At 58.7% G+C, this 27,186-nt stretch overlaps 9 protein-coding genes across 9 annotated transcripts; all 9 read right to left on the bottom strand.

Moving 5' to 3' along the window:
• Nucleotides 1–1,842: 1,842 nt before the first annotated feature.
• Nucleotides 1,843–3,141, bottom strand: LDBPK_050130 (protein kinase, putative; the record flags this gene model as incomplete). Its single annotated transcript, XM_003858152.1, has 1 exon — nucleotides 1,843–3,141. The coding sequence occupies one exon, from the start codon at nucleotides 3,139–3,141 to the stop codon at nucleotides 1,843–1,845; it is 1,299 nt and encodes a 432-aa protein (XP_003858200.1).
• Nucleotides 3,142–4,779: 1,638 nt separating this feature from the next.
• Nucleotides 4,780–5,796, bottom strand: LDBPK_050120 (hypothetical protein, conserved; the record flags this gene model as incomplete). The annotated part of the gene is made up of 1 exon (XM_003858151.1): nucleotides 4,780–5,796. The coding sequence occupies one exon, from the start codon at nucleotides 5,794–5,796 to the stop codon at nucleotides 4,780–4,782; it is 1,017 nt and encodes a 338-aa protein (XP_003858199.1).
• Nucleotides 5,797–6,798: 1,002 nt separating this feature from the next.
• On the bottom strand, nucleotides 6,799–7,170 carry LDBPK_050110 (hypothetical protein, conserved; the record flags this gene model as incomplete). Its single annotated transcript, XM_003858150.1, has 1 exon — nucleotides 6,799–7,170. The coding sequence occupies one exon, from the start codon at nucleotides 7,168–7,170 to the stop codon at nucleotides 6,799–6,801; it is 372 nt and encodes a 123-aa protein (XP_003858198.1).
• A 3,638-nt stretch (nucleotides 7,171–10,808) lies between these two features.
• Nucleotides 10,809–12,722, bottom strand: LDBPK_050100 (phosphoprotein phosphatase, putative; the record flags this gene model as incomplete). The annotated part of the gene is made up of 1 exon (XM_003858149.1): nucleotides 10,809–12,722. One exon carries the CDS (start codon nucleotides 12,720–12,722, stop codon nucleotides 10,809–10,811), a length of 1,914 nt encoding a protein of 637 aa, XP_003858197.1.
• Nucleotides 12,723–14,533: 1,811 nt separating this feature from the next.
• Nucleotides 14,534–15,073, bottom strand: LDBPK_050090 (hypothetical protein, conserved; the record flags this gene model as incomplete). Its single annotated transcript, XM_003858148.1, has 1 exon — nucleotides 14,534–15,073. The coding sequence occupies one exon, from the start codon at nucleotides 15,071–15,073 to the stop codon at nucleotides 14,534–14,536; it is 540 nt and encodes a 179-aa protein (XP_003858196.1).
• A 1,322-nt stretch (nucleotides 15,074–16,395) lies between these two features.
• On the bottom strand, nucleotides 16,396–17,001 carry LDBPK_050080 (hypothetical protein, conserved; the record flags this gene model as incomplete). Its single annotated transcript, XM_003858147.1, has 1 exon — nucleotides 16,396–17,001. One exon carries the CDS (start codon nucleotides 16,999–17,001, stop codon nucleotides 16,396–16,398), a length of 606 nt encoding a protein of 201 aa, XP_003858195.1.
• An 878-nt stretch (nucleotides 17,002–17,879) lies between these two features.
• On the bottom strand, nucleotides 17,880–18,155 carry LDBPK_050070 (dynein light chain, putative; the record flags this gene model as incomplete). Its single annotated transcript, XM_003858146.1, has 1 exon — nucleotides 17,880–18,155. One exon carries the CDS (start codon nucleotides 18,153–18,155, stop codon nucleotides 17,880–17,882), a length of 276 nt encoding a protein of 91 aa, XP_003858194.1.
• Nucleotides 18,156–20,280: 2,125 nt separating this feature from the next.
• Nucleotides 20,281–22,782, bottom strand: LDBPK_050060 (major vault protein, putative; the record flags this gene model as incomplete). The annotated part of the gene is made up of 1 exon (XM_003858145.1): nucleotides 20,281–22,782. One exon carries the CDS (start codon nucleotides 22,780–22,782, stop codon nucleotides 20,281–20,283), a length of 2,502 nt encoding a protein of 833 aa, XP_003858193.1.
• A 1,227-nt stretch (nucleotides 22,783–24,009) lies between these two features.
• On the bottom strand, nucleotides 24,010–26,511 carry LDBPK_050050 (hypothetical protein, conserved; the record flags this gene model as incomplete). Its single annotated transcript, XM_003858144.1, has 1 exon — nucleotides 24,010–26,511. One exon carries the CDS (start codon nucleotides 26,509–26,511, stop codon nucleotides 24,010–24,012), a length of 2,502 nt encoding a protein of 833 aa, XP_003858192.1.
• Nucleotides 26,512–27,186: the final 675 nt, after the last annotated feature.

The following is a 27,186-nucleotide window of genomic DNA, read 5'->3' as shown; positions in this document are numbered from 1 at the left end:
AGGCGTTGCCCCACATGCGCTGACGCGGCCATCTGTGAGGGGCCCCTGCCTCAACCTCTCCGCCCGCCACCGTCTCGCAGGTCGCCTCGCAGCCGCTTCCATCACGCTGGTCAGCACCTGGTGCTGCTGTCGGGGGGGGGTTCGCGTTCCCCACACCAGCAGACAGTGTCGGGGGCGGACGAGACACGCTGGCGCTCGGCCTGATCGCATGGATGGCACAAGCGCGCTCACACGGTCGCAGGTCGCTCCGACGCAGCGCCGTCCAGGACCTGACCGCCGACACCACCAGCGGCACATCGCTCAGTCGTTTTCAGCAGTGTTGGCGCCTGGCCCCGTCACCACCAGAAGCGGCTCGGCACGTGGCAGGGACATAGGAGGGCTGCCCGGCTTTCCAACGCAGCGACTGTGGAGGGGGGGGTGCTGGACTCTGAGATACGGCGCATTGAGGCGTCCCCCGTCGCCCCGTCATCCAGTCGAGAGGATGGCATCGGGAGTGGTGAAACGGCAGCAATGGAGGCGGTGCTGAGGATTGGTGGGGGAGGGGGGTACGGGGAAGAAGGCAGAAGAAAGAAAGGCCAGAGAAAGAGGGAGAGCGGCAGCGGAGGAGGCCTATGCGTGATCCAGCGAAAAGCATTGGTGGGCATGCTGCACTTGACTTCCTAGTTGAGTACGTCCGTCTGTCTCTGTACGCCACAGAGACGCTTATCCAGGAGCTCAGTATCAAACAGAGCGCGAAAAGGCACACAACGGCAAAATAAGAAACAGGCAGCAGCGGGAGGGAAGGGGCAGAGGGATGACGGACCGCTCACCAATATCGCCCTTCCCTTCCTTCCCCTCACCACGCGCGCAGCTCTCCCATGAGGACTCGACATCCTCGGTGAGAGACGCATGGACAGGCATGCATACACATACACATAATACATATACACCATCGAAAAACACGACCGCCGAGCACGCAACGTCTACACAGACACCGGCACGCGTGCGCATACGCAGAGTGTGAAGCGCACACCTGGACGCATGCATGCTGCACGCACGCACAAACCACCGCGCCTATGAAAAAGCGCGAGAGAGGGAGATGGAGAGGGACGCAACCAACGCGCGCATGGACAACGTCGAAAATGAAGTGAGGGCGAGCCGCTCGCAGGCGCGCAGCAAAATCGAAAGGAAAACAGAGAAACAGGCGAAAATTAAGGAGGAGGGGAACAGAAAAAGGAAAGCGAAGGAGACAAGCACGGCGTACCACCACACATTTCTGTCACGATGCCCACCGCTGTGTGCGTATGTGGCGGCTCTGGAGTCGAAACGAGAAACACAACCCAAGCAGACAACGACATTCCTCGTATGCGTGCCCCCGATCCGCCCCCTTACCTCTCTGCGTGTGCTTTCTGGGCGCCATTCATCGCTTCCCTGGGTTTCCCACTTCCTCCTCTCTCGCGGTTCCGCTCACACAGCGACGAGACACATTCGCCTCGAGTCGAGAGCGGTGTCGCCTGTCTCGTTTTATTCACCGACACATACGTGCACACATGTCAGATGTACATGGGAGAAGGCAACGGCATGCTGCGTGTAGTTCGTCCTCGAACACATACGCCAGCTCCGCCTGCCCTTGCATACCCCCCCCCTCTCTCCTCCTCAACTCGTTGTTTGTCTAGAGAGACGCGTGCACCTAGAGGGGAGAAGAATGAGGAGCAGGCAGGCATCGTAAGAGTTGTGAGCGAATGTACACCACCGTCGTGAGACGGTTTCTGCTTTTCCGCACGTAGCAGATACAGACAGAGAGACACACGTGCAAGCATACCCGGGAAAATCGCCATCCTTCTCTTGGCGACTCCGCGGCCCTCACGCAAAGTCGAAGTAGCCAGACTGTGCTGTCTGGGCGGCTGTCGTGGTGCTACTGCTATTCGAGAACGCCGACGTATTCGTGCCGAACGGAACGCTTACGCAGCGGCTATTCGGCGTACGCAAACCGCTGTGGCTGGTCACTGGCGCCGACGTCGATGCTGTCTCTTCCTCATTGTAGTACAGAGCTGCCTCGGTGGCGCGCATCGCCTCGAAGGCGTGCGTCATCGCCCCACGCTCGCAGATACTCGAGTCCAGCGGGATACCTGGTGTCGACTGTGCCTCCTCCGTTGACAGCGGCCGCAAGGCACTGCCGTAGATCTTGAACCATGGGTACTGCAGCGCCTCTGCCGCGTGTGGTCGCGAGACGGCGTCGAAGTTAAGAAGTGCTTTGTTGAGGTCGATCGCCTCGGCACTGATGCCGGCCCAGCGAGGCCCTTCGAAGCTGAGCGAGTTGCGCATTTCCATCACTAAGCTTGCCTTGTTGGCGAAGTTCTTGAAGGGAAGCGCGCCGCTTAGCATGACATACATGATGATGCCGGCGGCGTACACATCGAGACGAGACAACAAATTCTTCGTCGTGGACAGCTGGGCACTCTGCGTGATGGACTGCACCGTCTCCGGGGCAGCATACTTGAGCGTGCCGCACGGGGTCGCCAGCATCGGGCTGTCGCAGTCCAGCGACTCGACCGACATGTTTCGTACTGGTATCGGCCTCTGACGCTGGAAGTGCGTCGCCAACTCGCGCGAGATGCGCGGCCGCTTCCGCTCGCAGCTTCGAGCAAGCCCAAAGTCGACGAGGACGACTCGAAACGGTGCCTCGTGCGTTGAGATGATAACGTTCTCAGGCTTGACGTCGCGGTGGACAATGTGAAGCGTGTTGTGCAGGTACGCAAGCGCGTTCAACAGCTGCCGCATTACATTCAGCACCATCGCCTCCGTGAACTTCTGGTCCTTGAGGGCTTGGAACAGCTCGACGCCCTCGATATACTCCGTCACAATGACGACGTAGACGGGGGTCTGCACACACTCGATAAAGCGCACACAGTTCGGATGCGCCGTCTGGCGAAGCACGTGCACCTCGTTGATGACATCACGCACAAGCTTGTCGCTGGAGAGGTTGCGCTTGGCGATCATCTTCAGCGCCACCGTCTGATTCTCCTGCACGACGTCCCGGTTCGTTGTGCTAACAGCCTTGAAGACGGAGGCGAACGTGCCTTCGCCGAGAAAATCGTAGATGTCGTCGAGCATGTACAACTCCCCAATGTCCTCGATCAGCGGGAAGGGAAGAGAGGTCATGATGGGCAGAAGCGAGAGCAGGATAACAAGATCGGGGTAGAGACGAAGGGATACACAGCGGGAGGGAGGCAGCACGCGCAGCCACACACGCAAAGAGAGAGGCACTCGCACGCAAGCACGTCGAGACCCGAGGAACGACAGAAAAAAACGACAGAGAGAGAGAGAATGATGGGTCTGCCCGTTCAAGAAGGAAAATATAAAAGCGCAGAGAGAACGCGAATCACCTTTAGCCGTAGATGCGCTCGCCAGAGCGACACAAACGTGAAGAGGTACCGCAACACACACACACACAAAGACGTGCACCTCCTGCTTCTCCCCGAGAGGGTTCTATCCACTATGCTGTACACGATGGGACGAAGCTGCGACGTAACCGTACACGTGCCCGCCTGCAAAATGCGCCGGCCCACGGTTCCCCGGAGATGGAGAAAGCGGAAGATGCTTAGCAGCACGACAAGAAGAAGCGTCTGACCGACAACGTGAACTGTTTATGCGTGTCTTCGGCTGCTTCAGGAGCCACAACAACTCCGTCAACCGTACCAACGACGACGGCACCAGGCAGAGAGCAACAAGGAAAGATGCGAAACAAACCGAGTCTTGGCTGCACTCGGCTAGAGAGAGAAAGAGAAGACAAGGCTGTGTCGGTGTGCTTGAGTGTGCGTGTGTGTAACAGCGGGAGGAGGGAAGGGGTTACTCGGCGACAGCGGCAACCTGCACTCAACAGAAGCAAACAGTTGAAAAGAACAGTGGAGGAGGAGGAGGAAAGGGGAGGCGTACGTGGGTGAGAGGGTGGCGGCCGCCGTCGTCACGATGGACGAGTCGACCGGGTGTTGAGAACGCGTACCAAGGGTAAGCCACCGCTGTGTTTTGAACGAGTGGCGGGGGGAGCGGGTGCGGCACGAAGAGAGAAGCGTTGTTTGTTGATGGGGCGAGGAAGGAGGAGCGATGCAGTGAGTAGAGGGGAACGGATGGTGCTCAACGCGCACACCCACATCATCCCGGCACAAAGACAGAGGTGACAAGAACTAGCTGCGGATAGGGGCGTCGCTGCGATGTCGAGTTGCCGTAGAAGTCCCCTGCCCCGCATCGTCCACCGCTGAGCGAAGGAGGTGGGGACGGGCGGTGCGCGAAAAAAAGAAAGGGAGGGGGGCGACAGGCAATCGCCCACCTCAGTGCCTGTGCGGACGTGATTTTTGTTTTCAAGGTAAAGTGTGATCGAACATAGCGCTCGCACACACCCCTCCCTCACGCCGCTGCCATCGCTGCCCTCGACTACTTTGTTGGTGTGCTGGTCAGGGAGTGGAGCAGCGAGAGGCTGCAGCAGTGACGCACTCGAAACGGCGAGGGATCGATGCGCTGTGCGCAAGCCAGTGACCAGGGGAAGAAGAGAAGAAACGAGTGGCACGGAGGATCCTCTGTCTGTGCGCGAGTGGGGAGGGGAGGCACCGTGAGAATTAACCTCAGCAACCGTCACCTGGGCTTGAGGAATACCTGGCGAGAGGTGAGGGAGAAGGAAGCGCGGCGACGGCATGCAACAATACAGACGGCATCTGCAGTGGAAAAAGTCGGCGGTGCACGAGTGGTAGAAGGGCAGGCAGGGGGGGGGGCAGATGGTCTGGTGAGCAAGCGGGTAAAGAGGCGTCAAACGCCGCCTGCCTGCTGCACTCGCTCCTCTGCAAAGTCGCGGTAGTACTTTCGGGAATAGTTGTAGGCGGAAAGCAACCGACGCGCGTCTGGTGTCGTTGCGCCGCTCTTTGCGGCCGCCAGCGCGACCACATCCTCGTCGCGCTGCTTCGGGAACTCGCGGCGGCGCCGCTGTGCGCCCCCCTCGACGTCTTCGATCAGCTCGTCCTGTGGCAGCCACCGCTGGAAGAGCTGGGCTGGGTTCTTGCGGGTGTACGGCACCACCAACTTCGCCTCCTCCAGGTGCTCCATCATGAAAGCCGCGTAGGGCTCACAATCGGTGAAGAGGACAACACCGCGGGGGTCTGTGGGCGCCTCCCGGACACGCAGCACACTGTGGGCCGCGCAGTAGAAGTCGAAGTGAACAAGGCGTCGGTGGCTGCCGTGCTTGGACCAGAATGGCACCGGCATAGGCACTACCGCCACGTCGGCCGTCTCCGGCTGCAGCACCTGCAGACAAGTAAACATCGACTCGCAGCGCAGAAAGAAGACGCGGCGGGCGAACGCCGGGGTGAGAGCTGCGGCGGCTCCCATCAACTCCTTCAGCGAGGGGTCCACGATGAGGAAAGAGTGTGTAGTGTCAGCGAGGAGTTGCCGCTTGAGGTACGCAACGCTGCGGCAGCCGAACACGACAACGCGCCGCTCGCCCTCCGCCTGCCACGGCGCTAAGAGCCGCTCCCGGACGCCGGCAACGGCGCCAGACTCAATTAGCTTTGCCCGCAGCGCCTGTCGCGCGGCGCCGCCGCTGACACACGGCATCACCGCCATGTTGTACTGGTCGTAGTAGAGGGCGCTCTCCACATCGTAGGTGCTTGTGACCGTGATGGTGCCCTTGGCGTTCGCCGCAACGCCTTCATCGTGGTCACGCAAGAGGCGCTGCAGCGAGTTTCTCTGTCGTGTGCCATCGCCGGCCCCTACGACGGCAAGTCCGACGGCCGCCACCGGCCGCAGCTGTCGTGAGGTGCGACGCAGCATATGTCGAGAGCTGCAAAACCAAACGCGATACACACGAGCGTCAGCCCCACGGACCAGCCACCGGGAGGAGGGAAGCAGAGAGGCAGAGCACAGCACTTTATAGAAGAGAAGCAGAAGAGGGGGTGGCGAGTTGACGGAAGGGTGCACCACGATGAGAGCGTTGCAACACTCTGTCTAGGAGTCGGCTCACCTCCTTTCGTGAATGAGGGTCCCCCTGCCCACCTGGCTGCAACACCGCAGAGGTTTTGCGTTCCTTGACAGTTGTTCCTGTGATGGCGGGCGTTTCACGCTGCGCAAGAGTGAAGGATGACGGAGCGGCGATGGCGCGCGTGCGGGGCGGCGAGGTGATGCGCAGAAAGGGGAGCAAACAAACTCACCAACGCCCACTCACACGCGCGCTCCCCGAGGCACGAGCTGCACCAGCGACAGAGAAGACGATGAGGGGTGGGGCGGGCGAAACGTAAAAGAGGAGAGACAGAGAGGCACCACCGCGAAAACGGCGACGCACAGAGAGAAGAGAGCAGACGCATGGCAAAGATGGGGCGCCGGACGAAAAAGAGAGGGTGGGGAGAGCTGCGCTCTGACTGCCTCATTCGCCTTCGCCCGCTGTGAAGAACACGGCCGTCCAGCCGACCGGGACAGAGGGAGAAGACGGCGCCTTGCTGTGAGGTGAAGCGCGTGCGTTGGGCTTCCTCTTCGCTTCTTGTATGGTGTCATGTGCTTGCGTTTGCGTGAGCGTGGCTAGCTACTCCCTCCTCCCCTGCACAGTACCCGTCTTGCCGAGGGAGACAGATTGGGGAACGGGGGAGGGGTTCAGAAAGAAGCGAGTCAGGGCATCCCGCCAGCGCGAATGACTCTTTTCTGCTTTACACGTTCGTCTTCCGTAGTGCCCCAACAGCCGCGGCAGTAAAAGGCGCGTCCATGCATGCATGACGAGCAGGGGAGCACTGTCGGGGTCCGTCCTGTGGGGCGCTGTTGAAAAGCTTGGAGCACGAGTCTTTTCTACTCGCACTGAAAGGGATCGCTGATTGGGTACAGGCGGCTGCGTGCCCACTGCTGCACCTCGGCGGGACCAGACGCAGCAGCGACCTGTGTCGCGTGCTTCCATTGCAGTTGGGAGCCGCGGCTGAAGCGGGCGCGGTAGTAGCGGCTGGCGTACTGGGCATCATGCTGAAGCTGCTTCGCCTTGTCGCAGGCAGCCGGGAGGTGCTTCAAAAGCAATCCTACTTCATCCACCCGGCTAAGCTCTGACCTGGGCGGGATGATGTCTTCAATGACGGATCGCGCCGTTGGCACGGCAGGGACGGCGATGGGTTGGTGGTCGAACGGTGTGTTGAGTAGAAACTGTAAGCGCACCAGTCCACACGTTTGCATGGCGAACGTGACGGCACCAAAGGCCTTATCCTGCTCTCTCTCCTTTTCTTCCTTCTTAGGTCCTCCGCTCGTCACGCAGACACGCGCACACACGCGGTTGGGAGGGATAGGAGGGAGACGATATGGGCGAAGAGCACTGAGGCAGTTCAGAAATGCGCACTCGTCCGCGGCAGCAGCGGTCAAATGCGTGTATGTGTGAGTTCACGCGCAGGAGAAGAAGCGAGACGTGGAGAAGTGGAGAGGCACCGGAGCATGTATCGCAGCGACGCTGAGGGTGGTGGTGGTGAAGAGTCTCGGTCATACTCTTTGCTTTATCCTTTATTATGCAGCCTCTCACCCAAGGGACTGCATCGGCACCGCCAGCCGTGTTGACGGCGACGCGTCTGGACCCCTTCGAGAAGCGTGTGAAGCATGCATACGCACTTGCTGACAGCAATGAACACGGTTCCATGCGCACGCATCCTTCAGCAGGCAGCCATGCGTGCAAGCTGTAGATGAGTCTCTTTGCGTTTCTCATGCTCGGTGCTTCACAATGCGCCCCTTTCCAGCATCGCTGTTAGCGCAAGTGGTCGACAGAGAAGCGGCACAGAGTCTTCATCCCACTCCCGCAGCCTCCTTTTTCCCGATGCCACTTCTGCACCCCTTGCAGCGTGTGTAGATCTTTATGAATGTGTACGCGTGAGCATGAGGCGTCTCTACTCTTGTGCTTTTAAGATTCGCGAGAAATAGCTTGACATCGCCGGCATCGACCGTCGTCTCCTCTCCGACACACACACACACATGATAAGGTGGCTCTAATATATATATATATATTCTTTCCCCTTGCAACGGGATAGCAAGACGCCGAGGCGCACAGGCAGGCAGGCCAAGCCATCACATATGAGAAGCACACAATCAAGGACAGAGGGAGAGAGGGGGAGAGAGAAAAAGGGGTCGAAGGTAGATAGATAAGAAACATGCGAAGGGACAAAAAACACGGGAAAACACAACACACAGACACACGCACAACATACACAGGCACAGTGTCATCACGACTGCACTCCCCCTTCACTTCTCGCACTTCCTCGACCTCCTGTCCCAAGGAGAGTGCAAGTGAAGGGGGCGGGGGAGGAGCGAAGAAAAAAAAACGAAGATGGTCTGGGGCACAACCCGCACCTCATGTAAGACAGCAATAAAGCAAAAAGGGAGAAGAAGGCGAGGGTAAAGGTGCTGGAGGAAGCGGGGAGCATTCCGGATTTGTAAGAGAAGAGGTGCGCACATCCGACCGTCTCTCTCCCCGCCTCACCAGAACCACTCTGGTCCTCCGCACACACACGTGCTGGCTGGCCCACTTCCCTGCGCCTCCATGCAACCACACGCACCATCCTCCTCATCCCTCCCACACAGAAAACAAAACTCGCACATCTCTGCGTTGAGGGGGCGAGGTCCCCGCACAGGTAATAGAGAAGCCGAGAGAAACCAAGCGAAGAAAAAGCGGCACGAGCGCAATGTGCACACGAGGCAGTGCACCACATCGAGAGACAATGAAGCGGGTGGAAGAAGGGGAAGACGGGCACTTGGAGGCAACAGGCGAGACGACACACACACACAGGTACAACTCAGGCAGACGCCCCTGTGAAGGACATTGGAGGTCTCTCAGTGGATATAGAAATACAAAGGCACAGCGAAGACACACCGCACGGCGAGGCTAGCGCACACAGCGGCAGTAAGAAAGACCATCGCGAGCAAACAAAGAAGAAAGTAAAGCATGATGGAGTGGGTACACGAGCAAGCAGCGTAAAACGACGCAGCTATCCCTCCCTACACCAACGCCGCCACCACAACCATTGATTGTCCGCACCACCGCGACGGAGCTGCACAGCCTCCCTGGCGACGACGACATGCCTGCAGTTCGATTTACGCCCCAGCAGGCTTGAGGGCCGCCGCACACGTGAAACGTAAGAGAACACGCACGCTCCTACATGTGCATCTCTGACTCGGTAACTTTTATCCTATTCGCGCTTCATAGTTACGTGTTGGGCTTGCCTCTGTTGTTGGCGGGTGCTTCCCCTCTGTGCGTGTCTCTGCCTCTTTTCTCTCGTAGCGTGGTGCCTCCTCTCCTCCCTCCGCTCGACTTCTCAGCGTTCACCGGCCTCTCTCGCCTTGGGGGTTCTCTTTGCACGGCACATACACCCCATCCATCTGAGGTCGAGGAGGAGGAGCACGACCACATACATGCGAGCACGCATGCGCACGAGAAAGGACATGCTTACAAGTCGAAAGCCATCCTCAACGCCCCACTCACCCACCCACCCCGCCCATCGCCTCTCTCTCTTCCTACACAAACAGACGGATATTCCAACGTCGCCAGTGGGCGCACCGTCGCCTACCGGCACCGAGTCCTAGCAGCAGAGAAGAGTTCTAATACGAAAAAGGAAAGAGGCCCTGCCTACCAGCGGCTCAAGGGGAGCAAGAACACGAAACACAACGAACGGGAATGCGAAGAACCGTAAGCGAGCCGCCATGGCTTTCTGCAGATACGCGTGTCCACGGCTCCACCGCGCAGCACGAGCCAAAGCCCTCACGCAAGACCCCGTCCGCGCGGTGCCAAGCAGCGGCACACAAGCGTTGCACCACATGCGCTGACGCGGCCATCTGTGAGCGGCCCCTGCCTCAACCTCTCCGCCCGCCACCGTCTCGCAGGTCGCCTCGCAGCCGCTTCCATCACGCTGGTCAGCACCTGGTGCTGCTGTCGGGGGGGGGTTCGCGTTCCCCACACCAGCAGGCAGTGTCGGGGCCGGACGAGACACGCTGGCGCTCGGCCTGATCGCATGGATGGCACAAGCGCGCTCACACGGTCGCAGGTCGCTCCGACGCAGCGCCGTCCAGGACCTGACCGCCGACACCACCAGCGGCACATCGCTCAGTCGTTTTCAGCAGTGTTGGCGCCTGGCCCCGTCACCACCAGAAGCGGCTCGGCACGTGGCAGGGACATAGGAGGGCTGCCCGGCTTTCCAACGCAGCGACTGTGGAGGGGGGGGGTGCTGGACTCTGAGATACGGCGCACTGAGGCGTCCCCCATCGCCCAGTATTCCAGAGCGAAGAAAAACTACAGAACAGAAGCACGTGACATCCAGTTCCGGAAAAGGAAAAGGGGGTGTGCGGCAGAGGCACAGGGCGAGAGAGTGGGAGAAGCGAAAACGAAACATGCGCGCGCAATACGAACACGAGTTGGACGAGTGGGCAAGACAAATCAAGGATGAGTCAACGACAACGCCAGGGAGAGCAGAGAACTGTCTGCAGGGATCAAAGGAAACGAGAGAAGGAGGAAGCGGTGCGGAAGGCACAAAAGGTCGAGAGCGGACAACGTGGTGTGACGTGGTGGTGAGACAGCTTGTGAGCGCTCTGGCCAGGTCTTTGAGCAATCGGAGACGGAGATGCAGGGCGACTGCAAGTGTCACTGCACGCGCCAGAGGTGCACGTGTGCAGAGAAGAGCTGTCGGGTAGCGGCAATGCCGCCGTCTTCCTTCGCCGTCACATCAACCGCTCATCTCCCACGCTGCCTTGCCCTCACACCACAGAGACAGAAGACACGCACGCACCACAAGGCCTTTCTCTTTCCCCCCTCTCCCTCTGTCCTCGAGGTGGCCAGAACCGTCTCACTGCGGCTTTTTCATGCGCACGACAAAGCCAGGCGCACTCTTGGACAGTGTGCGCGGTGAAACCGGTCCCTTTGTTTCTCGCTGCACTTCCTGCCGCTGCGGCTTCTTGATGGCCATGCGCATCTTTCCATTCGCCACAAAAATGCAGCCCGCACCGTTCTGGTGCCCGGCGTAGTCAGACGTGGAGAAGATGGTGACAACACGAGCGTTGTCGGAGAGCCGTAGCCCATCCGCCTTCTCCTGGTGCGCGCGAAAAATGTACTGGTAGTTGTACCTTTCACAGAACATGTCCACTGCCCGGGAGCCAAACGTCTTGATATCCGGGCCTCGGGGGTTGGGGCCGAAGCCGTAGCGGTCGAGTTGCTGGTCGGGCGGCGCAGGGTCAGACCAGAGTAGGTCATTCACCATCATGCGCTGCGCCACGTTGGTGGGGTCCGCGCACTGCACCACCGGAATCCGCGGAAAGTTCGGGTCGGACAGAATCTCGAGGCGCTTGTCTTCGCCGCCGGAGTACTGCGGCAAGCCACCGTGAACGCAGAAGATCTTCTTGTCGATATCGGCGATCACCGGTAAGTACTGGAACACTTCGTTGACCGCCACCCACACATCCATGCCGCGGTCGCGGCCAAACTTGTCGAGGCACTGGTACTTGAACGAGCTGTAGCCGTACACATCCATGTCCCCGTTCACCTCGGGTGACTCATGGTTGCCCCGCAGCAGCGTCACCTTGGTGGGGTTGATCACTTTCAAGGCAAAGAGGTACATAACGCACTCCAGGGAAAAGACGCCGCGGTCAACGTAGTCGCCGAGGAACAGGAGATTCTGCATAGTGTACTTGAGCATCACGTCGTCGAAGGCGATCACCTTCTCCAGGAAGTAACCCATGTCGGCAAAGTTGCCGTGGATGTCGCCGAAGACGGTGATGGGAGACTTCAGGTGCACGAACAGCGGCTCCTTCGCCACCACCTCACGGCACATGCTGCACACGGAGATGACCAGCTTGCAGAACTCCGGCAGGTTGTCGTAGGTAAAGCTGTTGTGCGACGGGTTGGCGGCACGACGGATCATGTCGATCAGCCGCGTCGGGTCCACTGGTGGCTGCGTCGGCGAGTTCATGTAGTTGCGCATGTCCTGCAGCTGCATCATTGTGCTGTGGCTCGCCACTGCCTCGTCACCGACGCGGGAGCGCGTGTTCGGCGCACAGCCGGCGCGTGGGGTGTCCGGCTCGGCTACGCCCTTTGGGCCCACCGCGTTCTGGAAGAGATCCACAATGGTGACCGTTTGTGGCAGACTGACGTAGTCGTCCTCGCATAGCAGAACATTCTGGGAGAAGACGTACTTCTCCGGCAGCTGCGGGGCGCTGGAGGTGGCCTGCTCATCACGGCGGCGCTCGTCACGGCGGCGGCTGTGGAAGGCCGGCTCGGCTAAGATGACTGCCTCCAGCATGTGCATGCGCTCCTCCATGCGGTAGATGGTAGAGGTGATATCCGGCAGCAAGTCTGGCGACACGCGAGCGAGCCACGAGTTGCACTCTGCGGCAGACAGCTTAGCGTTGCTGATGCAGTCATAGTTGGTGTTGTTCCGGCCAGCGCGGATCTCATCAGTGGTGAGGAGGTCCAGCTCAACGGACCAGTCCGGCTTCAGGTTCTTGATGCGACCTACCTTGTACAGTGCCCGCCCATCCACCGAGTCCTCCACGCGGCAGCGCACGAAGAAGCCGGACACCATCGGGAAAAGCTTGGCACGAATCTTGTGGTGCCACTCGGATAGTTTCTCACGGTTGATGGTGACTGCCTGAATGGTGTCCAGCGAGATGGAGGACTCGGTGCGCAGCGCCACGGCGTGGTGGTGGCCGCCAGGTGTCTCGATCGGCGCTTGCTGCGGCGACGGTGGGACTGAAGGAGGGTCCATGATGAAGGCGAACAACAAGTGTGCACAGGGAAAAGAGGAGCAGAAGCTGCGCTTCTTATCTGCTAAGAGTGCAGTGAAGCGGACAGCAGGAGAATGCGGTGGAGACTGCGCAAGAGGCCGAAAAGGAAAACGACAGAGGTGTCGAGGCGAGTGTCCACCTCCTGATTTACTTCTTCACTTTGACAAGCAGCAGCAAGCGGCAGAGCAGATGCCGCCAAGGAGGCGTTGGCTCAAACAGAAATCACGAGTCCACTTCACGCACAAGTAGAGGGGAGGGGGGGGGGAGTAGTCGGCGGCTGGCGCGTGGTGTGCACACAAAACAACAAAGCCAAACAAAAGAGCGTAAAAACGAAGACGCTGTGAAACAGACGAGGAAGTGAAGAGGCGCGTCTGTCGAGTGTATCAAAGAAGTGCGGCACTGCGTTGCTACAGTAGACAGAGGAGGGGTGGAGGGGGAGGGAGAGAAGGCGTGTGAGGTCTCTTGTTACCCTTTTCCTTCGTTTTTCTTTCGTTCTCGTGCTGTGGAAGGCGGCGGAATGAAGATGAGCGCTGCCTTTGTGTGAGATGGAGCTTTCGAGTGAAGGGGTAGAACAGAGCGTTGTGCGGTGCGTACTTGTATGTGATGTGCACGCGTTATAAGCGATGCTGTATCTTGCAGGGATGGCTCTTGACCAAGAAGAACGACGGGCAACCAAGGAAATAGAGACGAAGGTGCGTATGCGTTGCTGCGGAAGAGGACGTGCCGTGGTATGAGGGTCGGGGAGGAAATAGTGAAGAAGGCAGGCAATGCAGACACTCGGGGGGAGGCAGTCGTGTGTGTGTTGTTCTCCGCTCTATACAAGTACGTTGTGACCAACCGCCGAGGGGTGCTGCGCCGCTAGACACACTGGGGCGCAGTGGGCTGTGCTGGAGAGAGAAGCGAACACAATATGGGCAGCCGAGGAGGAGCCAGAAGAAACGGAAGAAGAAAATATAAAGTGAAGCCTTCAGTGAAGACGGTGGGGACAAGAAGAGGTGAGATCTTCTGTTCGGGAGGGGGCAGTGATAGATGATGGGCCACGCACACACACGTCGAAGGCACACATACAGTGACGCAGGTACGTGAATGAATGCGTACCATTATGTGTTCGAGTGTGTGAGTGTGCACGTATGGGAAGCGGCGAATACGAACGTGTGAGCATGCATTGGAAGAGATCCAAGACGGCGAGAGCGAGATCGAGAAGTGGAGGAGATAAGAGGTATGTGGGGGAAGAAACAAAGAGGGCGCTCAGAAAACGAGAAGATGTCCAGCTAGGACGCCATGCGACCGTAGCTGCCGTCTTCCCGGTGCCTTGATGCATCCTGATACCAGAGAGCCAAGCGCCCCCCCCCGCCCCACTCTCACAGTCAGAATGAATAAAGGAGGTGTAGTGGTGCCATGCCAGAGGCTTCGCAAGCACACTCAGGTGTAAGCGCATCCGCTCCACAAGGCAATGCCCCTTCCTCCGCCCTTTTCCACGTTCAGGTGCGCAAGACGATGCGGGCGGGGAGCGTATGCATGCTGAGAAACGGGGGAGGGGGTATCGCCTTCATTTCTTCCTAGATCTGATGTTCTGCAAGGCTTGGTTCTCCTTTCACGCTCCGTTTGAATGGGCGCTTTTCCCTTTCGCCTCAGGGAGTGCACAAAGAGAGAGAGGACGAGTGCTGCTCGAGGGGAAGGGCGGGAGAGGGGGAGAGGGAGGGAAGGATGCGCCAGACCCCAAAGCGATACAATACGGGGCAGGCTCACCCATGTTTCACTCGCTTGCACTTTTATGATTTCCTTTTCGGCACTAATACTTGGCCGCCCCCTGAGGCTCAGCGAGAAGGCCCCTCTTCTTCAAGAAGGCGCGAGCGATTCCCGGCGCCACCTCCCCGACGGCCTTGAAAATGTGCACTTTCTCTGGCAGCGACTTGGCGATGAGTTGCTCGATCGGCATCCACTCCACCTTCCGGAACTCCTGCGAGGCGTGCAGCTCCGGAGGAGGGATGAGCACCACTTTCGATATGTTTTCAGACGGGGTGAAGAAGAGCAGGATACGTTGTTTCTGACCGACGTAGCCAAAGCGGCGCAGGTTGGCGTTGGAGGCGAGTGTGTAGGCGAACTTCATCGGGTCCCCGTTCGGTGGCGGAATCTCCTGGACAAAAATGAGGTCCTGCGGCTTCAGTCCGATCTCTTCTTCCACCTCTCTCAGGGCCGCCAGCCGGATGTCCACGTCACAGGCCTCGATGCCACCCTGCACACACTGGAAATGATCCGTCTTCATGCGCTGGCATCCAAGGAACTCCACCTTCTCATTGAAGAGAAAGACACAGACGTTGGGGCGATACATCATCGGGCACAGAGGGGGCGAGGATAAGAGCAGAAGCACGAAGAGGAAAGGGGACAAAAGCAAGGAGGCGAGACGAGGGATAAGGGTGCACTGGAGATCAGTGACGTGAAGAAGGTAAACAGTCAGCGGACACTATAATGAAAAGGCGAAGGCGTTGAGCCGATGACCTATAGTGGTTTGAGCAGCACTGGTGGTGGAGGGGGAAAGGAGGGGGATGGAGTTTGATGGATGGCTGAAGCACGTCTGCTATGCAACACGTGAAAGCCCTCTATAGTTCAGCAGCAGCAGCAACGGGAGAGAATGTCAGCTGTGAGCTGCATGTATATGTGTATGTGAGCGTGAGTGATCGGAGGTTTCTTTGGGGGGAGGGGGAGGAAGCAGTGTGAAAGAAGGCGCTTCCCCGGCACTGAAGAATAGCGCCCGGGAGCGTGAGTACCGGAGAAACACGGTAAATAAGGAGAGAGTGTGCACGATGGTGAGGCAAATTTCAGCGTCGCGCTATCAAGCCATGGGAGGCCGTGAAGAGCATCCTTCGCAGCAGCCGTTTTGCCGCCCATCGAGGTTCATGCAGAACAGGTTTGTGCAAGAGGAAATGGAGAGGAGAAAAAGTGGGTTAGTGAAACGGCTCGTACCAGTGCAAGCAGCCCACCACAAGGTAGCGGCAGAACACACGAAAGAGGAGAAAGAGGAGGCGAGGAAAGGAGCGAATGGAGGCAGACGGCTATGACTGTGCGTTCGGTGCCGACCGCCAAGTAAACGCCATGAAGGAGCCGTGAACAGCCATTCGATTGCGTGGACGGTCGTGTACGTGCAGGAAGAAGTGGTGAGGAGACTACAGCACAGTCGCTCGTCTTTCTTCGCCGCTACAGAGTGGCGCGCACTCATCCACTCGAATAACCGCTTGTGTGCTCATGGAGCGGGTCGCCACTTGAAGGAGTAGGACGTGGGGCACGACTGCGACGCCGCCTAAAGGCCTCCTCGTGGTTTAGCCATTCCTTTCTACGTTTGTATATTCTTTAAGCACAAACGCGTCGTGCATCTGCGCGCACAGAGAGCAAGGCCCGGGCATGCGGTGGCTCTGTCACGGTCACCCGAAAATTACACGTCGTTACTTCGTTCCCTATCTGCACCGCCACTCCCGCACCTTCTCTTTTACTTCTTTCGCGCGCCCCACAGCCCTGCAAAACAACCGACGCACGTACAGCGGAGTAGAGGGGAAGAGGCAAAACACAGCACAGTGGCAAGGAGGAACGCACGCGCATGCCCACTCAGGGATGCAAACAGAGAGAGAGAGGTGCGCCTGCAACAACACGTAGGCAGATTCAGTGCTGCTGCGGTTGGCGTAACGCCGCCAAGAAGACCTCCTTCGAGACTAGTTGCTTCTTCTCCATCACCTTGTCTGACGTCATCTTCTTCTCGGTGTCTAGAGCGGCGCTCGCCTTGCGGGACTGCGCGAGTGAGTTGAACAGCTGCACTACGCCCATGGTGGCAACAGAGCGGAGGCGATACTCGTAGTCGTGGCGGTTCTGATGAGGTAGCAGCCGACCGTGGCTCTGGCTCTTGACGGCCTGGTGCAAGATCTTCAAACCGACAGCCTCTGCTGTGCTTCGCTGCACCGGCGCCTCCTTCTCCGGCACCACACGCTCTCGCTTTCGCTTCCCCACAACCTCTAATGCAGCTTTGCCGATCCGGACCTTCCCTGCGGAGGGAGGAGCCGCGGCCTTGCCAGCCTTCGGTCCGCCGATGCTAACACGTGCGGCGCTGTCGAGGCTGGTCAGCTCAGCAATGCGACTCTGCAGAGTATCCTGCGCTAACTTGGGACTGCGCTTGACGAGTGAGACGACTTTCTTACTCTTAGCCCGCTTGGCTGCCTTGTTCTTTTTCGGCTTTGAGAGCTTGCCGACATCGCCGCGGAACTTGCCCGCCATTGTGCACTCGTTGAATGCGTGCGTCTGCGTTTAGGTGATTGCTCAGCTACGTGCGCCCTCCAGGTAAGAGGTGCGTGGGCTAGGTGTTATGTAGGCGTGTGTGAGGTATCGGGGTGGGAAGCGGTGGTTGAAAGGGAGCCAACGTGAATCGGGAGGGAGGAGGGCGTAAGATCTGAGGTGTGATCAAGTAGAAAAGGAAACACAGAGGAGTAGACGCCGAAAACCGGCGCTCGCGACACACATGAGGAGGGCTGCAGGGCCAACAGTGCTAGGAGGCACCCAAAGGTAGGCAACGAGACCACCAGTGACCCACAAAACGAGCGTGACTCCGCTACACCATCAGGCACGGAAGGAGGATGTCACCAACACTCCGCGGCAGCCCTTTTCGCGTAGGTCGCTGCCATGCGGTTCCCGGCGCGCAGGCAAAGGACACCTATGCCGAGCCACAAGGTCACCGAGAACTACAAGTGCACGCTTCGCGCTGCCGCCTTGCAACGCGCGCACTAGTCGTTGCTCCTTCTTCCTTACAGTCTCGCGCGCATAGCTGTCTGGGCACCTCCTGTCTTCCTTCTTTGTTTACAAGCCGAAAAACCACCGCAACGGGGATAGTAGAAGAAACGGAAGGGGGGAGAAGGCCGCGTCGCACCTCACAGACAGAGAGATCTAAAACAGATATCACAAGGTAATGCGTCATCGCTCACCGCAACCGCTTCATCCTTCTCTTTCTCTTCGCTGCCTCATTTAAAGGCGCACATTTTCTTTGTTTACATCTGTCTTCCGCTTTGTACTCTGGTGCAACCGCCGCTGCCGCGATCGCCGCTGGAAAGAGCAGCCGAGTAGGAGGAAAACAGGAAGCAGAGACAGCATGGGGCCCTCTCTTAGCTCAACGTTTTCCACAGAAGGATCGAAATCTGTCCCCATGTTATGTAGATGTAGCCCTTCATTTCGTGCGTGACGAAGGAGCCAAAGTTCTTGCCTACGACGCAGTGCCACACGCCTTTGTACCTCTTCACAAACTCGCGCTTGATGTGCGTCGCTACGGCGTTCTCGAGGGACTCCGTCTCGAAGGCCTCGATGATAAGATTTTGCGCCTCTTTGATCATGTCCTTCGGCATGTCCGCATTGTAGGACATCTCCAAGTATTTGAGCGGCATGATGACGTGATGAAGCTGGGTCCACAGCACTCAGCTAATGTATACAGTAATGCAGGAGGGGGCAGAGGAGGTGAGATGGTAGCAGCGCCTGCTGCGTCGGAAGTTGTGGTGCTCTCGAGTCAAAAAGACAGGCTTTGCAGGCTGCGAAACACGGTCACACACCAGAGAGAAATACAGGAGAGCTCCGCTGCAGAAATCGATAGGCGCTCTGTAGTCGCACCGTGACGTGGGCAGCGCCAACGAAGGATCCACCACTTAGTGAAGCGTCTCTCTTTTTTTAATGCTTCGGCAATGCAGTGGTTGTCGCAACGCGCGGCTGCTCCTGCTGTCTTTGCAATGGCGGTCAATTTGTGTGACGGTGCTCTAGGACTCAGAGACGTATCCAGAGGCAGACAAGCAGAGAGCAAACCTGAGTGAGAAGAGCGAACAGACAAGGCAGTGCGAAGGTAGCACAGCCATCAAGCCAGAGGCACGAGGAAAAATGCCTCGCATCAAGATGGCCACTCACCTCGTCGAAGGACTCACCAGTCGCGGGCCATCTCGGTAGAACACATGCATGCATACATCTACGGATGTGGCTGTCCTTGCGCGCATGCTCGCTCTGTGCTATCACCGCCTCACCGTTACATATCAGCGCCATCAGCCAGATGACAGCTCGGCAGAGGATGCTTCACACCACTAATCTTTTATCTCAGCGTGTCCATTCGGCCGTGCAACGTGCTTCCAAAGCCAGTCCGGCCGGCCCCCTGTCACAAGGCCCCGTCCGCGAGGTGCCAAGCAGCGGCACACAAGCGTTGCACCACATGCGCTGACGCGGCCATCTGTGAGCGGCCCCTGCCTCAACCTCTCCGCCCGCCACCGTCTCGCAGGTCGCCTCGCAGCCGCTTCCATCACGCTGGTCAGCACCTGGTGCTGCTGTCGGGGGGGTTCGCGTTCCCCACACCAGCAGGCAGTGTCGGGGCCGGACGAGACACGCTGGCGCTCGGCCTGATCGCATGGATGGCACAAGCGCGCTCACACGGTCGCAGGTCGCTCCGACGCAGCGCCGTCCAGGACCTGACCGCCGACACCACCAGCGGCACATCGCTCAGTCGTTTTCAGCAGTGCTGGCGTCTGGCCCCGTCACCACCAGAAGCGGCTCGGCACGTGGCAGGGACATAGGAGGGCTGCCCGGCTTTCCAACGCAGCGACTGTGGAGGGGGGGGTGCTGGACTCTGAGATACGGCGCACTGAGGCGTCCCCCGTCACCAGGGGCACTCCACCACGTAGGAGAGCAATAAGGGTACCCAAAAGTGATCTTCCGTGCAAGGGCACATTGGAATCTGCGCACGCAGCAACTTTCTCGTCAGGTGCGGTAGCCGCAGGAGCTGCGCGGCTACGCTCATCTGTCGGACTCCGCTTCTCTTCCACGGCTACTGATGCCATCGGTATGAGGCGTGCTGCAGTGTAGAGAGAAAAACACAGCGGCACGCTCGCAGAGGATTCATGAGCGCACGAGTGTTATGGAAAAGAAAGCTGCGCCTGCTTCCCTCAATGCCGCTACCGCTGCATCTGGCACGCGTCAAGCAGCGGAAGAGGAGGAAGCTGGCGAGGAGGGCATAGACGGCCAGTGTGTGCCAAGAGGGAAAAGGAATCGAGAGAGCGGGGGGAGGCGGGCAAGGCGCCCCCTCCCTCCCCGAAGCCCACGCAAACACGAGAGCCAATCAAGATGTCGAAAAATGAGCAGCGCTGAGGGGAAACAGTGAAACGGGCCGGGACACTCCACCCACCGAGTCGACAAGCAACGGCGAAATAAAAAGAAGGGCGCTCACATACAAGTAGCCGTGGTACACCCTGACACGGTTTTACGGTGGTGCGCGCGTACATCCCCCTTCTCTGTTGTGGTAAACGTTCAAAACAGTGCTGAGTAAAGAAAGACGCGAACGGGAAGCCCGCGGAAGTGGTGGTCACGTAAGAAAAGGAAGGGACCTGCTGGAAACCAGCAGTAAAGAGAAATACGGATGCGCATGAGCAAGCCCCGCCCAACCATTCTAACAATGAGGGCAGGTAGGAATGAGGCGCACATAAGCGCGCGGTCAGACAAGGATAGGCCAGCGTACTGATGCGCGGTGCAGTGCCCGCTGAATCACTTCTTCGGCTCCCCAATCATTCCTTGCGCTGTGCCAAACAAATTGACTGGACTGTTTCCGTCGGTGATGAGGTAGCCCTTTAGGCCGAGGCTGCTCAGCAGCTTCACCTGTGTCTCGGGACCTGCGCGGGCGATGGCGACCAAGGTGTCACGGCCAATGCAGTCAACCATCCGCTTCACCTTCTCCGCCTCTGCCTCAGCCGCCGCTCGTGCCTTGGAAACGTCTATCTCATTCTGCCGCTGGGTGTACTCGAGCTCCAGAGCTTGTCGCTGCTGCAGCTTCTGCAGCTCTGCCTCCGCTGAGATACGGTACGCTTTCGCCCGCATCTCCGCCTGCTGCATCTCAGAGCGCACTTCGATGAGCAGCGCTTCTGCGCGCGCCTTTGCCTCCGCGACGGACTGCCCACTCGCCTGCACTGCCTCGCTCTTCGCCTGCAGCTCCAGCCACTTTGTCCTTGCATTCTCCACTTCGATCTTGTCAAGCAGTTTCTGCCGCTCCAGCTGCCCTTTGGCCTCCTGGTCCTTCAGCTCGTTGCCATGACGTGCAGCCGCCTCTTGCGACTTGGTCGTAATTTCAATCGCGAGCTGCACGGACTTCTGCAAGCTGTCGCGCGTCTTCTCGTCCGTCGGCTCCGACGACTGAACATCGATGTTCGTCACAACAAAGTCGTTTGCGGTGAAGCGCAGATTCTTCTTCGTCTCGCCAGCCTCGTCGACGCCAAAGACAGCAGTGCGGATGATTTTGGCAGAGTTGCGGTGAAAGGAGTCGAAGTCCTCGGCTGCGACGGCGCCGCGCACGCGGCTGGCGATGGTCTTGCAGCAGTCGCCGATGAAGTCCGGCACCGAGAAAGTCCTCCGACTAGGGTTGGCGCGGTCGATGTCAAAGTACCAGTTGTACGACAGCCGCAAGCGTAGGCGAGCGTGATCCGACGTCTCCACGACAATGGTGTCACTCGAGAAGCGCGGCCCGAGAAAGAGCTGGAGTGATTGCAACGAGTTCGGCACCTTCGGAGTGCCGCCGCTAAGCGAGAGCACGGTGAACTCTTCATGCGGGGCCAGCATGACAAGGTTTGGGCCCAGCACAATGCGCGGCTGCTTCTTGCGGTAGTCGTAAATCTGCACTGCAGCGTTGTGCTGCACGTTGAATCGGACAATACGGTACTTTTCGCGGTGGCTGACAAAGCCGGGGTTGCGCTCACTCGTTTGAATGCTGCCGTTCGGAGACTCGAGGAGCTCCTCGACGGCGAGCGGCAGGTGCTTCTCCCACAGCACCTCGTTAACATCCAGCATGTAAGGCTTGCCAATGACTGCACGCACCTCGCCCGTTGTCGTGTTCATTATGTAAATGCCCTCGTTCTTGTCCAGCGCCATCATACGGCGGTGCTCCAGCAGCTTCACTTCGTTGGCGGGGATGTACTCGAGAGGGCCGTGCACCATCCATCGGCTGCCCGGCTGCCGCTTCTCACCTCCGTCACGGTACTCACACACCGCCTCCAGCAGCAGCGCCTCTTCCTTTCCGACCACGAGCACCTGCTCGACACCGCGCGGCATTGTCTCCCCTGGCTGCAGGAAAAAGGTGCACTCGCCACGGCGCACAAGCGTCTCACCGAAGCGGTTATGGCCGGTGTCGTCGACGGGGTGGTGAATGATCACATACTCCTTCGCGCTGAGTGAGACAGCGGCGACATCGGCCACCTTAGTTTCGTAGGCATCAACGATGTGCACTGGTGCGTCCTTCAATGTCACCTGCCACTGCTCCCCAGCCCGCCGCGCCTTCCCATACACATCGGTGAAGCTGCGCACGGCGCTCAGGCGCAGCGCCTTGAGGTCGCTGAGCATGGTACCCTGTATCAAGCCCAGGACCGTCTCCTCAACAGATTTGAGATACGCTCCCAATGCCCGCACCAGCCACTTTTCCCCCGCCACCCGAGGCACCCCGCATCGATCGGTGAAGTTGACGTTCGCCTGCACCAGCAAGGCAGTGTTTGGATAAATGACCGTTGCCTTCACCTCCTCCACCACCACCACCTCAACGCGCGGGATGTACGTTTGCGGCCCAGCCACCATCCACTCCGTACCCGCACCGACACGCCTGTCCGCATCTTTGAAGTCGCGAACGCACCGCACGTGGAGGCCAGTGTTGGGCGGGATCAGCTGCAGCTTTTGCACGCCTTTACCGTCCCTGCAGTCCAACTCTTCGCCGGGGTACAAGGGAAAAGGCTCGCCTTCAAAGCGGATCTCAGAGTCGCCGAGACGGAGCTTCACCTGCCCCGACGACTCCAACACCACCTCCCCCGCCTCATCTCGCACACATGGATTCTTGACAACACAGTAGTGACGCGGCGGCACCGACACGCACGGGCACGGGTCAAACAGGCATGTCTCGTGCTCCTTCCGCGTGTAGACGACGGGCCCGGAGATGGTGCGAGTGACGTTGGTGTTGTTGTCCAAGATGTGGATGTAGTGGTACCGCTTAATGCGGATGACAGAATCAGTCATGGCTCCCGGTCGACAAATGGGAAAGCCGCTAGAGGGGAGAGACGCAGGAGAGAGGATGAGGCGGGCGACCGAGCGAGGGATTGGCAGTGAAACACACTTTCGCCAGCGCTGCACTACAGAGGTGAAGTGGATACGCACTCTTCTGCCGTCCTTTGCCGTATTGCTTATGTTGCGTGCTGAGCTGCTTTCACTCCTTTTGGTGCACTGAGTAGTAACGATGAAGATACTCGACGAGGGAAAATCTCGTCGCCGCGCGTGTCCGTGAAGGGACTGCAGAAAAGGTGGACACGCCAAAACCAATGTTTGAGTGCTCCTCAGAGTACACGCACACGCGCATTTCGTGGTGCTTTTTTTTCGGTGGGAGAGGAGAATGTTAGAGCAAAAACGGAAAAGGAGTTCGGGAAAGGAAATCACAAATCAGCGGGCCGTTTTGGCGAGTAGAACAAGAGCATGCGCAGAGAGCGCAGCGCACCAGTGAGCCACATTGTCCCTAGAGGGTAGCAGGACAGTCACGGCGAAAGGAGCAAGCAAGAGATGCTTCCCGTTCCTACAGCTCTTCCACGTTTTTTTCACCGTTTCTCTATCCTTGCGCGTATAGGTGCATGATTGCGTGTAGGCCTTCATCGTGGTGCATCTAAAAAAGAAGCCTGACCTTGACGTCTGGGGCACGCATGCAGAGAAAAAAACCTGCAAATGCAAGACTCTATGCCTCCATGCTGCCTCACGCGCAGACACACTCACGCACACGTGCACATCCCTTCTGCATTTTGAGCTTCTATGCTTCATTCATGGCGCTCTCACTGCGGACTGCACGGGAGAGAAGGAAGAGCGCGCGGCGGTGAGAGGAAGCCGCTGCCAGAGGACGGAGGAGGAAGGGAGGGGGTATGATACGTACCGGTAGCGTACCTGCTTCACGTCACGTGTGTGTGCTTGTCGTGGGCGGGTGTCGCACAGCAGCCCTGGAGGTGAACAAAAACACGTGAGAGAGCGGGAGGAGTGGTGATGGGGAAGAGGGGGAATACACCTCGATGGAGCGGCACCCATACACCTTAGGCTTCCCGGCGCCGTTCTATGGCATCTATGCTCCGGCTCTTGTCGCCCTTCTCCGCATCCCGAACTTTTCAGAATCGCTCGCACGACGTTCTGCGGTACTGGTGAAGAGAGAACTGTTGAGGTGGCTTGCGCGCACTGGTTCCGCCGCGCACAAGACTTGCTGGTTGGCACGGTCTATCGCGACAGGGACTCCTGATGCAGTTTGCGAATCAACTGCTCTCGATCTTGAAGTGCAAGCTGAAGGCTCTCCGTCTCAGCGCGGTGCCGGTCTTTCTCAAGCTGGAGCGTGTGATTCATGCTTCGCCGTACTGCCTCCGTTTTCGTGCGAAGGTCATCCTCGCGGGCGGCGGATATTTCCTGCTGCTGGAGGTAGTCTTTGATGCCTTGTGCCTGCGCACCCAGCTCTTCCTGTGCGTGTGCAACATCCTGCAAGTCGGTATAGAGCTCCTCAGCCCGCACGGCCACCCTTTCCATGACGCTGTACAAATCGTTCATCTGCGTGACCATTTCAGACGGCGGCAGGAGGTGAAAATGCGGTAGAGCCGCTCGAGCACGAGCGACAAGAGTGCCCATGCTGCTCTGAATGCTGTTGCACTCTTCCTGCAGAATGGCGAGTGCATCGTGTACCCGCTCGCGTTGCGCCTCCACTGCCGCCACCTCGGCTGCTAGGACGGACTCCTTCACCCCAGTAAGGGAGGACACCGGGGGGATGACTGCCTTGCCCGGAGGCGTGAATGTTCGGTCTTCGAGCTCTATCGGAAGAATCTGCAGCAGCTCAATGTTCTGCTTTTCCTGAACACCTGACTGGCTGTTGAAGGAGGCAATGGGGAGTGTGCCAAGGCTCTTGGCCACCACAGCGCCGAGTTCGTGCTGCCGCCGCACGCACAGGTTCCATGCCGCGATGGACGCAATGATCTGACCACCTTGCGTGAGAGAGCAAAGGTGCACCAGTTGAGAGACCGCCTTGCCGTAGTAGTGGTTACGGTACACCCCGTTCAGCGGGATGCCGGACGGTTCCACGTAGGCTTCACCCGCGTGGAGCGCCATGGAGACTCGCAGGCCTCGATACACCAACCGCCCACCGTCAGACCGCTCCTCCTGTGCCTCCGGCAGCTTCAGAAGGGCAGATGGCCAGGGAAGTCTCATAAGCCACTCCTGACTCTCGGTGCAGAATCGGCACGCCGCTGTCGCATCAGCAAACGCGAGTAGCATCGACACATCGTCGCTATAGCATTCGTAAGCGCCGTACTCGCCCATCTTCAGCCGCAGGGTGCTGTACAGCAGCTGCACCGACGTCCGCATCAGCTCCGTGTTCGCTGCCCACAGTACCCGCCCGTTCGGAACGCACAGACACAGAAAGACAACATCGCGCAGTGGCGGTGGAACGGGCCTGGGGCCGCGGCGAAGAGACTCTTCCAGATTGTCGCTGAAGAAGTATAGGCGCGAGGTGAAGTTGCGGACCGTCGCCTCCAGCTCACTTTGCTGATCTTCGAGCTCGCTCAGCGCACGCCACAGACGCTCTTGACTTTCCACGACTTGGTCCAGCTGAGCTGCAGTCGGCGGCTTAGCACCGCGCCGCACCGCCGCTTCTCCTAGTGGCTGTAACGCCTTCAACAGCTTCAGCTGCGCAATGCGATACGCTATGCGCTCAACGTTCACCTTGGACTCTGGATCTTCGAGAACGCAGCGCGGTGCGTAGAGCCCTGGCACCTGCTGGAGCTGCACCCCAGCCGGATCCACCGCCAGCTCGGGGGCGGCGGCGATGAAGCTATGGTAGAAGGTATCCAAGTGGGAGAGAATATAGCTGTTCCACAGCTTCTGCTTCTGAAGCAGTTCCTCCTTGTCAGCGATCAGCACGACCACTTTTTCGGTTGTTCTCTTCCACTCACCAACTGCCGCCTCCTTTTCATTTCGTTCCTTGGCGAGCTGGGCCTCGTATTCGATCCGCTGCTCCTCAATCCGCTGTTCCAAGGACCGCAATCTCTCCTTGTAATTTGCCTCGACGCGATGCACCGTGCTCGACGACTGCGCCTCCACCGCACGGTAGTGCTCCTCCAAGGCTTTTTTCGACTCGCGTACGGACTTGAGCTCCGTGGTTACCTCATCGACCTTTGCTGCGAAGCGGGCCTCCACAAAATCCACCTCCCGCACACCAGCTGCCTTGACGTCCTCGAGCTGCTTCTGGAAGGCTTTCACCAGCTCCGCACATCGCTCGGTGGCGATGCGTGCTTCGTTCTTGAAACCAATGGACTCGTTCTCCGCCTGCGAGCGTAGAAGCCGAATTTGGCTCTCGGTAGCTGCCGCAAACTCCTTCTTCTCCTTCTCAAGCACCTCCACGCGCCGCTGCAGCGCATCCACCTCATTTTGCTTTTCCGCCAGTTGCGACTTGGTTCTCTCCGTCAGCGAGTACTCCAGGAAGAGAGAGTCGCTTTTTGTGTTGCTAAGCTCCGTTCGCAAGTTGGAGCACAGCCGCATCAGCTCCTCAATCTCCTTTTCCTTCAGCGCAATCGTGGCAGCACTGCGCTGCTTGTCTGCTGATCGCCATGGCCGCTCCAAGTCAGGACGGCAGAAAAGTTCCTCGCCCCGCACAACGCCGGTCAGGGTTTTGACATAGTTACCCGGAATCCGTTCCGCCCCGTAGACGCCGGTCGTCTTACCCCTAGGGCTCGGCTGCATCGTTCGTCTTTGTGTGGGTCTGTGTGTATGTGTGCCTTTGTGTGTGTGGGGGGGACGGTGTGGGCAAGGAATCGTGTCCGCGCTGCAGCGTGGGTACGCGCAACTTGTTTTCGATTCGGAGCTCGGAGGCGCCCCTTCTAGGAAACAGCGGAGAAAAAAAAAGAACGAAAGCAGCAAGCCCGGCGAGAGTTGGGCGCAGGCACAGCGACGAGCAGAGGGAGAACGACTGGAAACATTAGGCGCGGAAGGGCAACGAGACAACACATACATGGAAGGAAGTGGGCCCGGAATCGAGAAACGGAGTGAAAAGAGTGCGGCACTTTTGAGAGAAGGGGGAAGTAAGAGATGGTGTGGTAGCCTCGCCGTATACCTCCAGCCTCATCCTCTGTTCTCACCCCTCCCCTTCCCTCTTCCGGATCCACCTCATGCGCAGAGACTAGCACATCTAAAGACCGCGCAGATGGATGCACCTTTGCATGCGCTACACACTCACAAAGCCTCCTGCTGCACCGGGGGCGCCTCTAGGGGGTACTTACCGCGTCCGTGAGCAGTGTCGGGGGGTGGAAGAGAGGCTTGAAGCTGACCAAGGTGACAACATTCTACATGAGAAACGTACATTTTTCAAACAGCGTCCCCTCCGCTTTTGATGTGGCACTTTCAACAGCGCGCACACAC

Source organism: Leishmania donovani, chromosome 5, assembly GCF_000227135.1.
Source record: "Leishmania donovani BPK282A1 complete genome, chromosome 5".
Lineage (NCBI taxonomy): Eukaryota > Euglenozoa > Kinetoplastea > Trypanosomatida > Trypanosomatidae > Leishmania > Leishmania donovani.
This window is presented reverse-complemented; position numbering and strand designations above follow the sequence as displayed.